The 19116-nt window shown below is 49.5% G+C and overlaps 1 protein-coding gene across 1 annotated transcript; it reads right to left on the bottom strand.

Annotated features, from left to right (window-relative positions):
* Positions 1–317: 317 nt before the first annotated feature.
* On the bottom strand, positions 318–8229 carry LOC107500673 (glutathione S-transferase theta-4). Its single transcript, XM_016126123.2, has 5 exons — positions 8039–8229; positions 6959–7046; positions 2871–3021; positions 1588–1764; positions 318–515 (listed from the first exon to the last, which is right to left on the bottom strand). Exons 1-5 carry the CDS (start codon positions 8148–8150, stop codon positions 318–320), a joined length of 726 nt encoding a protein of 241 aa, XP_015981609.1. The 5' UTR covers positions 8151–8229.
* Positions 8230–19116: the final 10887 nt, after the last annotated feature.

Here is a 19116-nt window from a genome sequence, read left to right as displayed (position 1 = left end):
TAACGATAGTGGAGTATTGAAGTCAACTATTATTATTGGCAGTTTAATCATATTTAAATAATTTTTAAAATTAAAGAATTTAAAAATTAAAGAATTTTTAAATTCTCTTTGGAAGCTGGGAGGACCCACTCCCACCCACTCCCACCCACTCCCACCCACGTTAGACCTTTTGCTCACACCAATCGTCGCAGGCTCGGCAGCCATGGTGGTTGTTCCAGTTCTTTATTAGGCAAAGAAACCGGGCCATTTTCGGCATCTCTGCCAAGGAAGGAGGCTCAGAGAGCCGAGCCAGCCAGACTCTGCAGGATGGGCTACTTCTACTTGAACTTCTGTAGCAAGTCACAGATCCTCTCCTTGACCGATGGATCCAATGTTGAACAGTCCCACTCTGCCAACTTCACCAGCCGGTCGTGGGCCTCCCAGAAGAGGCCAGAGCCAATGGCCAGCTCCACCCTCATGCGCCACTCTGCCAGCTTGGAGCTGTTGAGGAAGACATCGTGGTTGCTCCCTATGGGCTGCGTATAGACAAAGAGGATGTGTGGTTGGTCTGGGGACCAGCCTCACCTGGGTCCCCTCCTACAGCCTCAGTCTGCCAACCTCTGAAGCCCATGCCAGGGGTCACAGGCTCTGTAATAGGTGTGGGATGGGGGGTAGAAGACCCAGAATTCCCCGAGGTTCTTAGTCACTGGTCTTGCCTCAAGGATCCTAAATCCTTCTCTGAGGTAAGCCCTGGCCCAGGTGGTTCCCGCTTCTCCAGTGTGAAAACTCTCATAAGTCCTGTCTTGTTACAGGGAAACCCTTTGTCCACAGAGGAGGGCGGGTGGAATCAGTTCTTCCCCACATTGAGCCTCCCTCTGTGGTCAAGCACAAGGACTGGAATGGGAGACCCAGCAGACAGCCTAAGAAATGTGCACCCAAGATGTTAGAGAAGCTCAAAAGGGAGTGCAGTGGGCAAAATGCAAAGGGTGGAGGATGAAATGTAGGGACTGTACCACTTGGAACAGAAAAACTGGAATGGTTTTTCCTGGTGCTGGCCTGCGCTGCACACCAACCAAAGTAACCGCTTTGCAACTGGCCAGAGGTTATGCTGGCCTCATAAGACACTGGCCAGGATCTAAACTGGCCAGCCTGCACACCAACTAGCTCAACTGGCCACCTCCCCTGCATGAATGCCCCATACCCACGTATGCACCTGAATGCATGCCCCTCAAACCCAGAGCCAAGGGAACTGCTCTGTACAGCTGTATGGAGCTCAGCTAGACGGACACTTTGGAAACCTCTGGACACTTCCTGGAGAGGAGGCATCCAGGCTCCTGGCTGACTAAATGAGAAACGCTGTGTTCTTCTCCATATCCCAGGCTTATCCTCTAGCTCCTCCCCACTAAGGAATCTTTGTGAAGTATGGATGATTATGACCCTCCCTGGTTCAAAACGTTCTGTTTCCCGTGGCTCCAGCCACCCAGACTTGGCTCCCACAGCCCCCATGTATTCTGCCTTCACTCGCCTATCCTCAAGTCATGCCCGAGTGGTCACAGGGGAGTCCCACCTCTGTCTTGGATTCTGTCTCCCCACCACTGCACTCCACACCTGCATCATCTGCACCAGGGCCACCAAGTCAGCCAGTGAGATGTGGTCCCCGGTGATAAACATTCTGTCCTGCAGAAACTTCTCCTCGAAGAGCTGCAGGTTTTTCTTTGCCTCTGCTATCATCTCCTCTGTCTTCTCAGCTGGAACCTGCTCACCTGTGATCATCGGGATCAGCAGCTAGCCAGGGTGGGGAGAGGAGGGAGGAGAGGGCTGTACTCCAGTCACCTCTGACCCTTGTATGCTAGAGAGGTATTGGACAGAACCAAGGAGATAAAGTGGTTTCACCTCTTTTAGCAGCTCTGGTTGGTATAAGTGACCTGGGGCCATTGTTCAGAAGCATTTTGAGAACCCAGCAGGAGGGAATCATGTGATTGATTAGTGATGTCTGTCACAGGCATAGGATAAGACATAGGAGCACACATACTGTGATAGACCACATATATGATGGTGGTCCCATAAGATTATAATGAAGCCAAAAAATTCCTATCACCTAGTAATGTGGCCATCATAATATCATAATGCAATGCATTACTCGTGTGTTTGTGGTGATGCTGGTGTAAACAAACCTACTTCACTACCAGTCATATAAAAGTATAGCACATACAATTATATACAGTACATAATACTTGATAATGATAATAAAAGGCTGTTTCTAGTTCACGACCTTGCCCTATTATACTTTTGATCATTAATTTAGAGTGTATTCTTCCTACTATAAAAAAAATTTGGCTATAAAACAATATGCTATATTACACTGGCAATAGCTTCATACACCCCGTATTTATCCCATCTCTCGATTGCATCTTTTTCTCTTGTGCTTGATTTAATTTTGTGTTGTTTTGTACAGTAATACGCTGTTTATAGCCGTGAAGCAATAGGCTCTACTATGTAGCCTAGGTGTGTAGTAGACGATATCATCTAGGTTTGTCTAAGTGCAATCTATAATGTTTGCATAATGACAGAATTGCCTAATAACACATTTTTCAGAATATATCCCTATTGTTAAGCAACACACTATATTTGGTGGTCTCTATGGGCCCTTCAACTCTGATACTTTCTAGTTCAGAATGAAATTTCTTGAATTCTATCCTGGTTTGAGTGAGATCAGCCCCCCCTGGGTGCCCCTCCCCTTGCCTTGACAAAGCTCTTTTATACCCAGTGGTTCACTCCATACTCTCGACATCTCTGTTAGGCAGGTGGTAGAGGGAACTGAGGAAATGAGGCTCAAGGAGGGACACTAACTCGAGCTCATCAGCGGTCAGCCCCAGCCGTGACCCACTTACCTTGATCCAAAGTATCTTGTTCATGGGCATTTGAATGGCCGTGTGCTGCCAGGACATGAACTCATCCACACGGGCACGCATGTGCAGGTCTGGTGGGTACCAGTGCGAGGGAGTGCTGTACTTGCGGCTCAAGTACAAGAGGATGGCCTCGCTGAAGAAAGGGTAGGTCAGAGCACTTTTCTTGCCTTCCCAAACTCTGATACACCACCCCAGCATGGCCCGGGCCCGATGTAGGTGTTCCAGCCACATGCGCACTCTAGGCATTGACATTCTTCCAGGGGAAGGGTGGGCCCAAAGGCCCCAGGAAAGTCTGTCAGGTCTGTCTGCTAGTCAGCAAGGACAGAAAGGGAAACCTTGCAGGGTGAGCGAGAGTTAGTGGATGGTGTCAGGAGAAACAGTCCAGACAAAGAACAGCGTGAGTGGAAACATAGGGGTAAAAAGGAGCGTGGTAAATTTGGAGAAAGGAGTCAGAATATAACTGAAAGAAGGGAGCGGGTAAGGAGTGATTAGAGACAGCTAGAGACAGGGAGGCCCTCAGAGATGCATGGAGGACATGGACTTAACCATCAAGGTTACGGATTATAAAAGCAGTGGGATGAGAAGATCCACCTTGACTTTTAGAAAGCTCCTGCTGGTGGTGGATGAAGCAGGTAGGGTCCCCTGGGCAGAGTCAGAAGGTAGAAGGAAGCAGAGATGGAGGGAGGGAGAAGAAGAGAAGAAGGAACAGCCTGGGGGGGAAGGAGGAGGAGGGAGGTCCTGGAGAAAGAGGGCGATCCTAAATCCTGAATCATCTCAGCTGATCTCACATTAACCCCACAAAGCGGAAACCGTTGTGTTCTCTACCCACATTTGAGGAAACTGGGGTTCAGAGATACAATTAACTTGCCAAAGACACATATCCCATGAGTGGCAGAATTGGTTTGACCCCAGCAGCCCAGCCTCAAGCATGAGCCATGCCATCGTTCTTGACTACCTGGCATAGCTGGTGACCTCGGTCAGTTGGGATGGGGGAAGGGAGGAGCTGAGGGAAGTGGACAATGGTGAGTACATTGGCAGCAAGACCATTTGGTCTTCAGCCACTGCAGGAGGCTTGAGAGGCAGGCAGAGTCTCTCCTCACTGACCTAACACCCCTGCCCATTCTGCGACTCTTGGTGGCCAGTCCTAGGTCATGACTGCTCTGAGCAGACCTGCCAGTGGCTCCCAGATCTCACCAGTTCCTTCCAGCTTGTCTGAGGCCTGCACTCCCTGCTTGAGCCCATCGCTCGCACCACCACACTCTCTGTGTTTCTTTGTCCTAAACCTTGAAATTTGGGCCTTCAATGCTATTCCCTGACGTTAGCCCTCCCAGCTCCCACTCTGGGAGCGCCAGGGCCAAAGGGGACCCACACACGCCAGCATGTTCTCAAACCCTTCCTGACTCCCAGAGAGGACCAGGGCTCGCTGTGACTAGAGGAGCCCCATCAGGGGTGAGGATAGGCACCCCTGCTGGCCTCAGCCCCTGAGATGACCCTTGAGCGGGCACCTGGCCTTCTGTCTGCCCAGCATTCTTTTTCTTACTTTTCCCACAGGAACCAGCTCCACCATCTCCAATCAAATGATTCTGGTGGGGACACCTGGCAGTCATGGGTCTCAGTGCCCCAGTCAGTGAGAGGAAGGACTGGGCCTATTCTTATCCTTTCCTGGGAACTCGGATCTCCTGAGAAGGAGGAGTTTCTCCTTTCCGGGGAACCAGGTACTCCAAAGATATGGCTACGAAGCTGCTATTAGCTGTGAGTGTACAGAAATTCTGGGAGGAGGCTGACATGCCCTCAGAGAAGCCCCATAGGTGACATGGGTAGAAAGAGCATCAGCGCCACAGTAGCCAGGCCCAGATTCCCCTGGCTTGTCACATCTTCCAGTAAACTCAAACTAGTTCAGTAGGGTCTCTGCCATTTGCAGCCAGTATCTTTAGCTCCTCACTATGTTCTCTAAGAGACACACCTGGGAGGCTGGAGGGGATAGGGGGATGGGAGTGGATTCACCAGTCAAGAAGAGCAGAGTGGGAGCTGGGGAGGAAGGGACCACCAGGATGAGAATGTGGCTTAATAAGGCCAAGGGCAGAGAGAAGGATTCTTGGCATGCTGAGGTTGAGGCCCTGCTCAGGAAAGAATGCCAAGGGTGTGGCTGGACAACTGATTATTAAAGAGATTAGGTGCATGACTTGTGGGTCCAATCAACCATTTCAGCAGAAATGCACCAGCCTGGAGTAAAGGGGACCGAGTTGGGGTAAAATGAAGGAAGGCTGTTGGACTTCTGAGAAATGGGCTGATGGAGCTATTCAACTGCAGTGTGTGTTAGCCTTCAAGAAAAGGGAAGAATGGCCCAGAGGGAGGTTCAGAGGCCAATAGGGCTGTCCTGCTGCCACAGGCCCGAGGCGGGATAGTGAGGTGGGAGCCGGGCCTTAGTCTCCTTGGCTCGAGAGGATGAGGCTGCCACCCATAGAACAGAGCATACGGCCAAAGAAGATGATTCTCAACCCTTAAAATCTAAGGCAACTTGCTCTGCTAGGTTTTAGGCTTGTTTGAAATACCTAAACCCTCTTTTCCTCCCTCTTCCTCTTCCTGTTTTGGAATGGGAATATATATCCCATGCCTGTCCCCCCATGGGATTTTGGAAATAGGATGACCTATCACAGTTCACAGATGGAGGAGATTTTTGGCCCTGAATGAATCATACCCTGACTCACCCCTACCTGCTTTGGATTTAGATGATGACATTTTGGACTTGAGTTGATGCTGGGATGATTAAGATTTTTGGAGATATTGAGATGAAGTGAACACATTTTGCATATGAGAACTACATGAAATGGGGGTGGGTGGGTAGGGGTGTGGCAGAGAGCAGACTGTTACAGGTTGAATCGCGTCCCTCCAGAATGTTATGTTGACGTTCCAATGCTCAGTAAACCTCAGAATGTGACTGTATTTGGAAATAGGGTCTTTATAGAGGTAATCAAGTTAAAGTAAGGTCATTACCATGGATTCTAATCGAATATGACTGGTGTCCTTATAAAACAAAGAAATTTGGACACAGAGACATATGCAGAAGGAAGGCAGTATGGAATGACGCAGGAGGAAGATGGCCACCTACCAGCCGAGGAATCCTTGAGGCTACCAGAATCTAGAAGAGAGGCCTGGAGCAGACACTTCCCAGCCCCTTCAGAGGAAGCATGACTCTATCGAAACCTTGGTTTCAGACTTGTAGCCCCCAGAACTGTGAGACAATACATTTCTGTTGTTCTAAGCCGCTCGGTCAGTGGTACTTTGTTATAGCAGGAAAATACTAGGCCCTTGTCTGTTGTCCACTTGGGAGGTATACTTCAAAATTATGAGACCACCTGTGAAGTAATCTGAAAACCAATCAACTCTGAATCTTACCAAACCTTTAGATCCAACTATCAATTTACAGGAAATGAAGTCAGCAAAATTCATACTATGGAAACTCCACAGGACAAAGGACCTGGTTTCTTTGGCCACAACAAAGATGCAAAGGTAAAAGTTGGGGCTTGAAGGAGCTGGAGATTAAAAGAGATTTAAGAGACAGATCAATCAATTTGCAATACTTGCAGCTTATCTGGACCTCGATTCAAACACATGAACTGCAAAGGAAATATTTATGAGGTAATCAGAGACTTTTGAACATGAACTAGATATCTGATGAAATCCAGGAATTATTGTTAATTATATTAGATGTCATCATGGTGTTGTGGTGGTCAGGTTTTGTTTGTTTGTTTTTGTTTTTAGAAGCCCTAATCTTTTAGGAGTACATTCCTAAACATTTATGGGTAAAATGATGGAGTGGCCAGGAGGCAGGGAAATAGATTAGGGTACAAATGATGCAAAATGGGCCTCTGAGCAAATGAGCGTTGGAGCTGGGTGATGGATACGTGGTGGTTGATACAGTCCTCATTAGTTAGTATTCATTCTACTTTAGTGTATGTGTAAAATTTTCCGTAGTAAAAGAAGTAAGTAAGTGCTGGCAGGTTGGCTCCAGGTTAATCTCCCAGGAGGAGCAGAGACAGATGGAGGAAGGGCCCCAGCAAAACTGTTACCTTTCAGTTAAGACAAATTTTCCATCTCTGAGGCTGGGCAGCTTCCTCAGGGGGTTGATCTCAATATATTCCGTGCTGTGATGGTGACCTGAGAAGGGCAGGGAGGGTCTGAGGCTTCCAGCAGGCCTACCAGAGGCAGAAATGTCTTTCTCTCCATTTACTTAAAAAGGAGATACTGAGGCCCAGAGGACATCTTGGCTCAACCCAGGTCAGAAGGCAAAGCAGTGTCAGAACAGGGATCAGGAGCAGGACTCCTACTCCCATCCCAGGCTCTGTGACCAGGAAAACCCTTTGGCTCACTGAAGCTGGAGGCTGCCTCTCCCACCCCTAACTCGGGGCCTGAAGCCACTGCCTGCATCTGGAAGCCCCAGCCAGCCCCAGCACACAGCTGGAATCCAAAAGGGAGCCTTTCACAAGCAATCAATCCAATTCAGTGGGGAGAAATGTAGTGGGGAGAAGCTTTAAGCTGTCTTTATTGGAAACATTTCTGGGGCTCTACTCATAACTCGTTCATTTCTGGAGTTCCTGGGTATCCTCCTCTATGTTCTAGAGGCTTCTGCCTCTGCAAGTTGAGCTTTTAGAGTGCCCTCTGTGCTTGGGAGTGTTGGAGACTGGTGCCCTGAGCCTCGCCAGTGTCTGTGTCACCCTCAGCAGGTTTGAACATTGGGAGAGGATGCGTGTGGCCCAAAGCAGTATCTGGACTCTTAGATGCTAGATGACCAGAGACGCCTCTGCACCCTTTGCCAACCTTGTGGACAAGTGCTACAGCTAGCAAGATTCTAGACTCTCACAAGGAGAAGGCGAGGTACTGGGTGGAAGCCCAGGGGCCCCTCCACAGTTCTTTCTCCCACTTTGCCCTCTGAAAAGCCTGTTTATCACAGTGGGGCAGAATTAGTAGGGACTGGTGAAGGTAGGCTGGCCAGCGGCACAGCCTACAATTCCTTAGGAACCTTTTCTTCCCCTGTGCACTTTGGGGAGAGCAGTCTCTCCAGTCTCAGTCTCCACTTTTCAGAAACACCCTGAACTTGTATACTGCCTGCTCCTAAGACTAGACCTGCCCAGACAGCACTGGGTGCCAACCTTGCAGCAGATCCACAAACTGAAAGTCGAAGGGGATGCTGTTCTTTCTGGCGAAGATGTAGACGGCACGGCAGGATGCTGACAGCAGGTCCAGGTAGAGCTCCAGGCCCATGCTGAAACATGTGTTGGGCCCTCTTCAGCTGTGGCCAGCAGGCTCTGAACTTGAGCCTGAGCCCTTGGTCCTGTGTCAGCCAGCCCTCTCCAACCCAGGCCCAGGACCCCGCATTCTGGAACTTTATGTTTCACTTGGTATTGTCATGAGGCCATGAAGCCTGGAATTCTCATAGCAGCAGGATTCTGCCATCCAGCTACCTGCCACCAACGTTTACCTATGCAAGGTGAAACTACCTACCCTATTGTGCAGGACTGGACAAGAGCCAGGACCCCCAGAGCTGGAAGGAACCAGTTTACCCATATACCTCCTCCCAGCCCCAGGCAGACATTGCTAATCTATCACAGCACTCTTTCCCCTAGTCTGAATGAAACCTCAGAATCCTTCTGAACACAGAGCCCCAAAGGGCATCACTAATGGCTGGTGGCTGGGAAGGAGGGGAGAGAAGGCTGAAGAGCTTGGAGGAGCCCAAGATAAGCTGCCTCTTTCTTCCCTGCCTAGTCTCTCCTGGGAGTAGACGAGGAAAGACCCCTGGCTCAGAACTGAGGGCTGGGGCTGCAGGGGAGAGAGAAGTGACTGTGACTCTGCTTTTCTCCTCCCTTGGGCGCATGTGTTTGCCCGTGGCTTTCTGAGAAAGGCTTACACATGGGAATTCCTGCCGGAGCCAGCCGGCTAAAGTCGAACAGCACCTGAAAGAGGGGGGTGAAGCCTAAGAAAAAAGAAAAAGAGAGGAAAGAACTTTTGGGAGGGCATACAGTCACTGCTGCAGCCCTGAGTTTATTTAGCACAGCCTTTGTATAGGTTTTTGGATACAATAACAAAGCATAATGTATATTAGTCGAATGCTGACATCTACACAAGATCATAAAACATCCAGCTCTCAGGGTACAAACATCCCTGCTTTCAGAGTTGTAAAAACATTCCATTACCTTAAAAAAGTTTCCTAATGGGGTGAATCTCCTCACCAGGGTCAGTAATGTTTAACTTGACGTCCTGCTTCCCTGAATCATTATTTAAGCTGTCTTAGCAGCTGCTATATGGCTCCGAGCAGTGTTAGCAACTGCTTTATGTCTCCAAGCTACCTGACACCTTTAGTGCCTTGTAATGGCTCCCGACATCTCCCCCTTTTTTATTTTTTAAAACGCCAAAGCTTTCCCAGCTATGGCGCAGATAGACTGTGCCTGTCTTAGGTGACACTCCACAGGTCTGGGCCTTACCCGTCATTGGCACATGAAAGTCCTGCAATCATGCCCTGTCTTAGGTTGGTCCCAGCCCTGATGGATTCTTACCCGTCTTTGACCACCAGCCTCTGCAAATGGGAGATGCGACATATAACTGGCTCAAGCCTGAGCCTGGAGCCTGAGACCATGCATCTCTGCCCGAATCATTAGCAGGGAATCAAAGAAATATTTCATCAAAGGTGGAAGCAGACATAGGCCTATAGTTATGCAAAGGCCCAAAGCTAAAAACGAAACAAGCAAATGACCCAAAGGAGACCGGGATGGTAGAAGGTTTTTTAGATGCTGTAAAAAATTTTGAAGCCTCTTCAGCTGCATCAAACTGAAGGGGTCCAGCCTCTCTCAGACCCTGTAATTCAGGAAGCTGTTTTTGAAAAGTTTCAGCAATACATGTTTGCAAATATGCAATTAAACCTGAAGGATTACCATACCCCAGCTTACTTCATCCCATTCAAACATACTTTCATTATACAATACAGGAGTTATACAAAAAGAAGTAGTTTTCCAATTACATTTAAGTTGCACACGTATCTGCAAACTAACAATTTGATCTCTTGACAATATAACTGCTTGCTGTAAATCTGCTACTTGACTTTGCAATACAGAGTTAATTTGTCTTTGAGAAGTCCATAACTGTTCAGTATCCCGATGCCAGGTTCTAACATGATCAACAGTCTGTACAGATTGATGCAGAGCCACTCCAGCCACGGCAGCAGCAGTAGTAACAGCAATGATACCCACAACAGCAGAAGTCAGCATGCCAAGGAATCTTTTATCTCTTCTTTTAACAGGGTCCATCAGCTGCTGCAATATCATAGTGGCAGGAGAATCCTGCCAGGGTCGAGACAATCTAACCATCATCCATACTCCAGTTCTAGCTCTAAGGATATATAAGCTTTCATATGACTTGTTAAAAGGAATAAAAGAGTTAATACGAGTGTAAAAAGAATAATATTTACATAAAACAACCTAAAGTTTCATTCCACCCCACTTTGCCCTTCATAATGATATAGGGGAGCCAAATACAGGCTTGAGCAAAGTGAGTAACAGTTTTAAATCCTTCCATACTTAACAAAAACAAGTGACCTACCCCAGCATTCTGTTCAGAAGTCTGCAAAATTGTCAACCGTGCTTGAGCACCTAGCTGTAAACAGTGCTCTCCAGCTCCCTTGCAAATTGGCATGCCTTCCGTTCCCACCATATAGCTCTTAATCACTCTCCCTGTTAGATCCTTGTAGTATACTGGCTGCTGCAAAGGCTCACTGGCCTGTTTCACCCAATGTCAATGAGCCACTGTGCCACCTTGTTCATCTTGATTTAAAAAATTTAAAGTATATAAAGCTCTATTAAGCTTTTGTCTCGGGGTATACCATATCCCCCCTTTTTGTTTTATAAGCTTATCCTTCTTTGAAATGTTGCAGAAGACACCCGAAAGGTGTCTTCTGTGAACTCCGGTTTCCCCCCATCGCTTGCGCAGAGAACACAAAACAGACACTCAGACAAGGACAATTACTGGGGTGTAGGTGGGCCCAGAGAAGTTTGCCACCCACCACTTAGACAAGACTAAAGACAATAAACAGACTTTGACAACAGGGCACAGGAGGCGGCGTCCCACAGCCTGGCCATCGTCCAGGAGATATGACTGCGCCCAGTCTCTCCACGGACCCCCGGTGACCGGTCAACAAAAACAGAAACAGAAAGGTACCTTAAAAGCACTGAAATTAGTAGTTTAGTCATTACTTTTCTTATCTCTAATACAAAACCATGTTATCTTCACTGTCGACTCCATGCTAAAATGTCTTAATATTAGACTAATTATCCAATAAAAGAAAAAGGAAAACATGAATAGTTTTTAAATTTCAAGTTAGAGAAAGACCCTTTACCGCACAATAATGAAACCTGGGCAATGCAAGTGTGTGACTACACGAGCGTCTCTCAATAATACAGTATTTAAAATTCCTTTTCTGCCAACAGTGTCAGCTCCCAAGCACTATCTGATGCAGCGGGCCCTTCTAGAATAGAGAACAAGTTAGTTAAAGCACATGTGAGGATACCAAGGGAAGGACAGAGTCAATTAATATTGCCTACTAAATTTTGAAAATCATAAAAGTATTGAGAGCATCCCGTCTAATCCCTATTTTCTGAGGAGTAATTTTCTGTTGCAAAATTTTATATCCTAAATATTGATAAGGAACAGAATCTTGTATTTTCTCAGGAGCTATCTCGAGCCTATACTTTTCCTGAGCAGTTTTTCCAAATGAAAAAATATTTTCTAATATTTCTTCTTTTTCAAGCCTAAAAAGAATATCATCCATGTAGTGATACGCAAGTCCTTGAGGGAACATTTCCTTTACTTCTTCCAAAGGCATGTTCACAAATGCGAGGCACATGGTAGGACTATTAAGCATGCCTTGAGCTAATATTTTCCATAGATATTGCTAAGTAGGCTGAGCATTGTTTAGAGTAGGAATTGAAAATGCAAATTTTTCTCTATCCTGAGGCTGTAAAGGAATAGTATAAAAACAGTCTTATAAATCTATAATCTTTAAAAACCAGTTTCAGGGAATTAAGGCTAAGTTAGAAAGTCCAGGTTGCTGACATTCAAAACAACGGCCGGGGCTGCAGAGAGATTCGCCTTGATTATTTCTAGTTTGCTGAAATAGCATTTCTTGTACTGTTTTCCCTTGTAATGCTGCGGCCATGGCTAAACCCTGCGTATATGCTGGTCCAATATCAGAACATAACCAGATATAGTCTGCAAGATTTCCTTTCTTCCTATGGGGTCTAAGAGTGGCTGACATGTAGAATTAGCATTCTCATAAGCCAGTCGCTTTACTAAGTTAGTTCTGCATCTGATTCTCCTGTTAGTCTTTTAGCCGTCTCCATGAGCCTGGCCACAAAAACCTGAAAAGGCTCATCTGGCCCTTGCCTTATCTTAGATAAATCTTCAGTTTGCCTTCCATTAGCGGGTAATTTATACCAAGCCCTTTTCGCAGCAGCACTTATTTGTGCATAAGTTCCTCCTTCATACCCTAATTGCTGATCATGCGCACAATATCAGCCTTCTCCTGCCAACATCTCTTATGTGGTTAACATTGGGGGATTCTGATTTCTATTTAATGCTGTTTTTTCACATAGATCACAATATTCTGATTTCCATAGCAAAAAATCCCCAGGAGTGAGACAAGCTCGAGCCAAATTCTTCCAATCGGCTGGAGTTAAAGCTTCTAAAGATAATATTTCTAACATAGCCTGAGTGTGAGGAGCAATGGGGCCATATTGTGCGCAAGCCAATTTCAATTCCTTAATAGATTTAAAAAGGATGGGGTTATGCCGTTTCAGACGAACTGGCTGACCCTCCTCACCTTGAGCCTCCTGTTCTATGACAGGGTACAATAAATGAAATCCCTGTGTATCCTCACCTCTTTCTATTGCCTGATGTAACGTAGCTTGCAAAGGCGAAAGAGGTTTAGGCTCTCGAGGTTGCTTAACAACTGTAATGACAGGCTGTGGTTCTCCGAACGGAGGCGGGGGACACGGATCTTTGCTGGGCACTTTAAGGTTTTCCTCCCGGCCTCCCAGCTGTAAGGTTAATTGTTGCACAGCAGTTTGCAAACCCTGAACAACTTTCTCTAATTCCTTAGATATATGATCAGAGCTAGCAGCCTCGACAAATGGGAAATAGCCTCCATAGTTATGGAACCATGTGGCTTCTTCCTCCAACTGTTTTGCATCTCCAGGGCTTAAAGGCCTCTCTGTCTTTAGTTAGCATTAGATCAAAAGGTTTCCCACAGCTTGCTTCCTCGGTCGGGGCAGTAGGTCTAATCCTAATCTCATCAAGTGGCGGGTCATCTCCTATATTGTCCTGTTTTTCTTCCCCTTTCTGACTTTCCCCAGCCTATTCCTCTCATGCCTGGGATCTAAGCTATCTCTAATTAAAGTCCACAAGCTAAAAGTATCTGCAGGTACCTTGCCAGGTCCGTGCACATCACAATAATCTTGTAGTTTTTCTCCTACCTTTTTCCATGTTTCTAAATTCACCGTTCCCTCCTCAGGGAACCAAGGACAAACTTTCTCTATAAACTCTTAAAAATTATAGAATTGTTGATGCCCTACCTTAGCTCCTCTAGCTCAGAGCATATTCTTAAGCATATGTACAAAAAGCATGTGGCCGTTGCCATTTCCCATTTTTCTCTTATTAAGTCGACTTTCCTCTCTTTCTATGTATTTACAAACACCGCAACCCTTTACTATTCTGAGCGCACACTTCACGCGAGTCTTTCTTACTCCCGGACTGTTCCACCGCACTCACCTCTCTCTGCCGTTTACTGGGCTTTATTATCGGGGGACCCCTTTCTCCTGCGGTGGCGGTCTTCACCTCAACGTTCTCTTCAACATTCTGTCCCAAATTCTGGTCCCTGTTCGGGCGCCACTTGCCGGAGCCAGCCAGCTAAAGTCGATCAGTACCTGAAAGAGGGGGGTGAAGCCTAAGAAAAAAGAAGAAGATAGGAAAGCGCTTCGGGAGGGCATACAGTCACTGCCACAGCCCCGAGTTTATTTAGCACAGCCTTTATTAGGTTTTTGGATACAATAACAAAGCATAACATATATCAGTCGAATGCTGACATCTACACAAGATCATAAAACATCCAGCTCTCAGGGTACAAACATCCCTGCTTTCAGAGTTGTAAAAACATTCCATTAACTTAAAAAAGTTTCCTAATGTGGTGAATCTCCTCACCGGGGTCAGCAATGTTTAACTTAACGTCCTGCTTCCCTGAATCATTATTTAAGCTGTCTCAGCAGCTGCTATATGGCTCCAAGCAGCGTTAGCAACTGCTTTATGTCTCCAAGCTGCGTGACACCTTTAGTGCCTTGTAATGGCTCCCGACAAATTCCCAGGGCCAGGCCTTCATTGTGGAACGTGACCAAAGGGGCTTTGCAGGGACCAGAAGGAGGATGGGCTGTGAAAACCAGCCCCAGAGGATTCCAAAGCAATGATTAGGAATACTCACTGCTCAATCCAGCTTGAACTGTGACTAGAAAAAGATTGGAAAAAAGAAAAACAGGGGCCTGGGGAGCTGTCAGAGCATTGGGAACAATGCCACAGAGAAGTCAAGGGGTGGCTGGCCAGGCTGTGCTATGCACAGGAGCCCAGAAGCTTCTAGTCTGGGTTGGGACTGGCAGTGGCCTAACCATGAACCTGGAACTCAGCACTGAGGAATTTAGACACCGTGGCAAGGCCTGAGTGTGGCTCACTCCCTGCTGTATGATCTTGAGAGAGTCCCTGTCCACTCAGAAGTGAGGGACCCCACTTTCTGGGGCAGAGAAAGGCTGGAGACAAGCGGAGGACACACGGCATGTTTATTGCAGATAGCAGGGTGCAGGAGAGCGGGCAGCACCCTCTCAGCAGAGCCGCTCCCGCAGCCGCGGCACCAGCTCCGGGGCCAGCTGGGGGTCCTGCTGGGCCTCTTGGGGGTCCCAAATTTGGAGTGCAAGCCTGTGGGCCTCCTAGACAAGCTCAGGGCCCAGAACAGCCTCCGTGAGGACCTGTCACACTGCCAGCCGGGGCCGGTCTCAGAAGAGGTCAGCTGACAGCAGTGGGCTGGGAAGACAGGGCAGCTGCAGCTGGGGATTCAACCCAGCCCAGAGTACCCCTCAGAGGGTGAGCAAGCAGGAGAAATTCACCTGCATCAGCTCCGTGAGCACCATCGGTCCCGCCAGGGAGACCTGCTCAGTCACCAGGAAGGGCTTGGCCACCAGGGCCTCCGGATCCAGGTGTTGCAGAGCAGGCATCAGCCTCCCCAACAGCTGTACCAGCTGTGTGGCATCCACAGGCTGCCCCAAGAAGTGGGGCAGGAAAGACTGGGCAGGGAAGAAAGGAGACAGCTTATCTTGGTCTCCTCCAAGCTCCTCAGCCTTCTCTCTCCATCTTTCCAGCCACTAGCCATTAGTGATGCCCTTTGGGGTTCTGTGTTCCGAAGGGTTCTGAGGTTTCATTCAGGCTCAAGGGGGAAAGCACTGTGATAGATTAGCGATGTCTCTCTGGGGCTGGGAGGAGGTATATGGGTAAACTGGTTCCTTCCAGCTCTGGGGGGCCTGGCTCTTGTCCAGTCCTGCACAATCGGGTAGATAGTTTCACCTTACACAGGTAAACATTGGTGGAAGGCAGCTGGATGGCAACGTGCTGCCACACCAGGTACTCACTGACGTAGGCACAGGCTTGCAGCTGAGGTGGGTACCAGCGTGCGTCTGTCTGGTACTTGTGGCTCAGGTATAAAAGGATGGCCACGCTGCGAGCGGGGATCTCAGAGATCTCCCCATCCTGCCAGGACTGGGGGCTCTATTTCTCACAAGCAGAGTGATTTGACGCTGTTTGTCTCCAACTCCACCTCCAGGGGAAGACCTCCGGCTCCTACACGCCCCTCCAGGTGGCATCTTTCCCCACAGAAAACTGTTCCATTCCCCCATTTCCAAACTCTGCTCCGCCCCGGGCCCTGTTTCAACCTCCCCCTCGGCTACTACTCCGACCGGCCCTCTGCCTCCAGGCCCAGGTACTGGCATTAGGGTCCCGCCTCAGAGGGAGGAAGGCAGACCTGACAAGAACACCCACCCCAAAGGGTCTCCAAGTTCCTTTCCTGCTACTTCTCCCTCAAGCTCAGAGTCTGGGGAAGGGGCTTAGAAGGTCCCTCTGTCTTGAGTCCCCTCAGGTTCCTGGCACTGGGAGCCCAGTTTCTACCCTCAGGCAAGCCCCATTTTATAGAAGAGAAACCTGGGGCAGGAAGTGAGGGAGGATGTGGGGAGTCGGGATGCATAGCTCAGTGTCATCCTGCAGCTGCCTGGCTCTGTGACTCTGAAAGGACAGATTCAGGTCATCCGGGCAGGGGCTCCTTGCTAAGTGACCTATGCCTTTTCCTGACTCTGAAGCTTCCAGCTTTAGCCCCAAAGCAATCCCGCCCTGGTCCAGCTCGCTCCCCTCTGAGCTGAGCCCACTGAAAGGAAGAAGGGGCTGAAGCGTTTTGGAAAGATCTGTGAGCCAGAGGTTATCAGCTTTCTGCTTCCTTGTAACCCTGAGCTCCAGACCCAGGCAGAGCCTGCTCTAAGCCTAGACTGTCCCCACGTCACCATTACCTCTCTGCCAGCAGGAAGTTCCCATCCCTGAGGGCAGGCACCTTCCCCGGGGATTCGCCTTCAGGAATTCTGGTTTCAGGTGCTTCCTTGGGAGGCAGAGAGGAGGGGAGGCTTAGCATAGGGTCTGGCCCCAAGCACCCCTTCCTTGGGGCCCTCGTAGCTTCCGGGCTCACCCCGTGCCAGCTCCATGGGCCTCAGTTGAAACGGAATACCACAATCCCATTCTTCTTAGCAAAAATGTAGATGGAATAGCGTGGGATCGAGTACAGGTCCAGAAAAAGCTCAAGTGCCGTTGCTTTACCTCAGTCTGGTCTCACCTGTCCTCCCCCTCAGGCCTGCCTCCAGGGCTTGTTCTGCCCCTCAAAATAGGGCCTGAGGTCTGTGCCCCTCCCTAGAGCCTACTTCTTCTACCACTGGTTGGAGCCCTGCCAAGCCGCCACCGAACCTGGACTCTAGGGAGTGGCATCAGGGTGGGCCGTGTCACATTTGAGTTTTGGTTGTAGGTTTTCCAAAAGCAGGTTCCCCAGCCCGGCCCTCTTCCTCCTTCACAGGTGTTGCAAGCTTGTGGACATTCCCACCTCTCACTCCCTACCTTTGGCTGCGACCGGATCACTCCCTCCAGGGCAGACCCAGATATCTGCTTGAGGAAGCCAGGGTGGCTTTCGCAATCCTTCGAGTTGAGGTGACATGGGCAAGAGGGGCTGAGAGACCAGCTAGCAGGCACACATTTCAGGCCTTTAAAGCCTGTGTGTTTTCTCCCGCTACGCCTGCGAGACACACATACACACAGAATCACACTCGCACACGTTCGCACGTGCACGTGCCCATCCACCCGCCGCCTAGGTCTCCCCTATCTCCATGCCAGGAAACATCCAGACAGCTTGAAGTCAACTCTCTCTCAACTGCCCTCCTTCAGAGCGCCCCGCCTCAGGCCAGATCCCTTGCAGGCTTTCTTCTTCCTCATCCTGACCCCATCCTTCCGTTGCCGAGTGCTGTCATGCTGCTGCTCTACCTCCTGCATCTTTTATGCCCCCGCCAGGCTTTTGGTTGGCATGAAGGACCTCAGCTTCCAGACCAGCTGCCCTGCCTCCACCCTGGGCCTTCGGTCATGGGCCACACAGCACAGAGGCGATTTCTAAAGTTCAAACCTGAGCCCATGCTCCCTGTGCAACAGCCTCCCATGGCTGCGTGCCTCCTCACCCAGTGTGGCCGTACTACCCTACCCCATTCATTTGCCTCTCAGCCTCCCGCCAGGGCGACAGCCACAGGACCTGAGGGAAACCAGAGAGAGATCCCACTGCCCCTTCTAGGGGCAGGTAAGAGGCAGGGGGTGTCCCCATCTGCCCACATCCTCACTTCCTGCCCCAGGTTTCTCTTCTATAGAATTGGCACCCCCAGCACTCCCAGGCAGGGTCTGCTAAAAGAAGCTGCCCGGCTGTTCTGAGCCCACACCTGCCTGAGCATCGGCTCCTTCAGCACCATGAGGTCATCCAGTGTCACCTGGGGGTTGGAAAGTCCTGCCCCCAGTAACTTGTCTGTCCCTCTTCCCGCCTAGCTTCTCCCTGGGCACCTTCATAACAATGAGTAGACCAGTAGCTCTTGGGCAGCAGAGGGTGGGGCTCAGCCCGTACCACTCCCTGGTGCTTTAGTGCTGCCCACACCCCTTCCTGCCTTCTCCCCGCCTCACCCTCGCCCTTCTCACCTGGGTCCACACGGGCATGCCCACGTTGCCCTGGACGCAGTTGTCAAGCCAGGTCAGGCACTCGTTCACACAAGCGTGGACCTGCAGGATGGACGGCACCTGTGGATGTTCGTTGCTCAGGGTGGGCAAGGCGAGGCCAGTGGCCTTGAGCATCCTGATACCCAGCCACTCCTTCATCCCTTCATCTCTCAGAAGCCTGCAGGCCTCTGGCAGAAAAGGTCTCTACCATTCATAGATCTACACACACACACACACACACACACACACACACACACACGCCCTCCTGTCCCCCCCGCCGCATCCTGTCTTCCATCCCCTGTGTCTGGGAACTAACGCCCAGCCCTCAGCATGGCTCAAAAGCACATGCTCATCTTGCCGCAATCGCCTCCCCAGTGTCACCTCCGCCTTCACCTCCCAGCATCCCCTTCGCCACGCCTGTCTACGGGAGAGTCCCGCACACACTGGATCTTCATCCTTCTGCCATCAGCTCGGGTCCTTCCATCTGCCAAGAGCGCTAGCTGGAGATTCAAGGTCACTTCCATGGAGTCCTTTCTGCTCCTGCCAGGTGACCTGGGGGATCCCGCTGCCCGCTCTCGTATTGATGTGCAGGAAGGCTAGTTCAGCTGCAGCCACCCTCCAGGACTCAGCTGTCCCCTACACTGCATTCACACTCACCATTTAACTCTTCTACTTCATTAGATGTCCACTGAAAGCAAAACCTCCCAATTAAGAACAGCAAAAAAAGCAGCCACAGGCCAAAGGCACAGGCTGCCACTGCCCATCCCCACCCCCTGGGGATGATGGAAAAGGCCCAGGAAAGCAAGTAAGTATAAAGAATCTCTGAAACAGGGCCTGCCAGAGTGGGACCTAAGAGGGAAGAAAAGACATCTGCCAG

The sequence above is a fragment of the Rousettus aegyptiacus genome, unplaced genomic scaffold, assembly GCF_014176215.1.
Source record: "Rousettus aegyptiacus isolate mRouAeg1 unplaced genomic scaffold, mRouAeg1.p scaffold_m13_p_5, whole genome shotgun sequence".
Classification (NCBI taxonomy): domain Eukaryota; kingdom Metazoa; phylum Chordata; class Mammalia; order Chiroptera; family Pteropodidae; genus Rousettus; species Rousettus aegyptiacus.
This window is presented reverse-complemented; position numbering and strand designations above follow the sequence as displayed.

Bases quoted from the DNA above. Each gene is read 5' to 3' on its own strand.
- LOC107500673 (XM_016126123.2), bottom strand. From the start codon at position 8,150: ATGGGCCTGGAGCTCTACCTGGACCTGCTGTCAGCATCCTGCCGTGCC. The intron at 3,022-6,958 runs GTAACAGTTTTG...CCCTTTCTTCAG, and splicing joins AAATTTGTCTTAACTGAAAG to CGAGGCCATCCTCTTGTACT. The intron at 1,765-2,870 runs GTAAGTGGGTCA...CACCCTGGCTAG, and splicing joins ACAAGATACTTTGGATCAAG to CTGCTGATCCCGATGATCAC.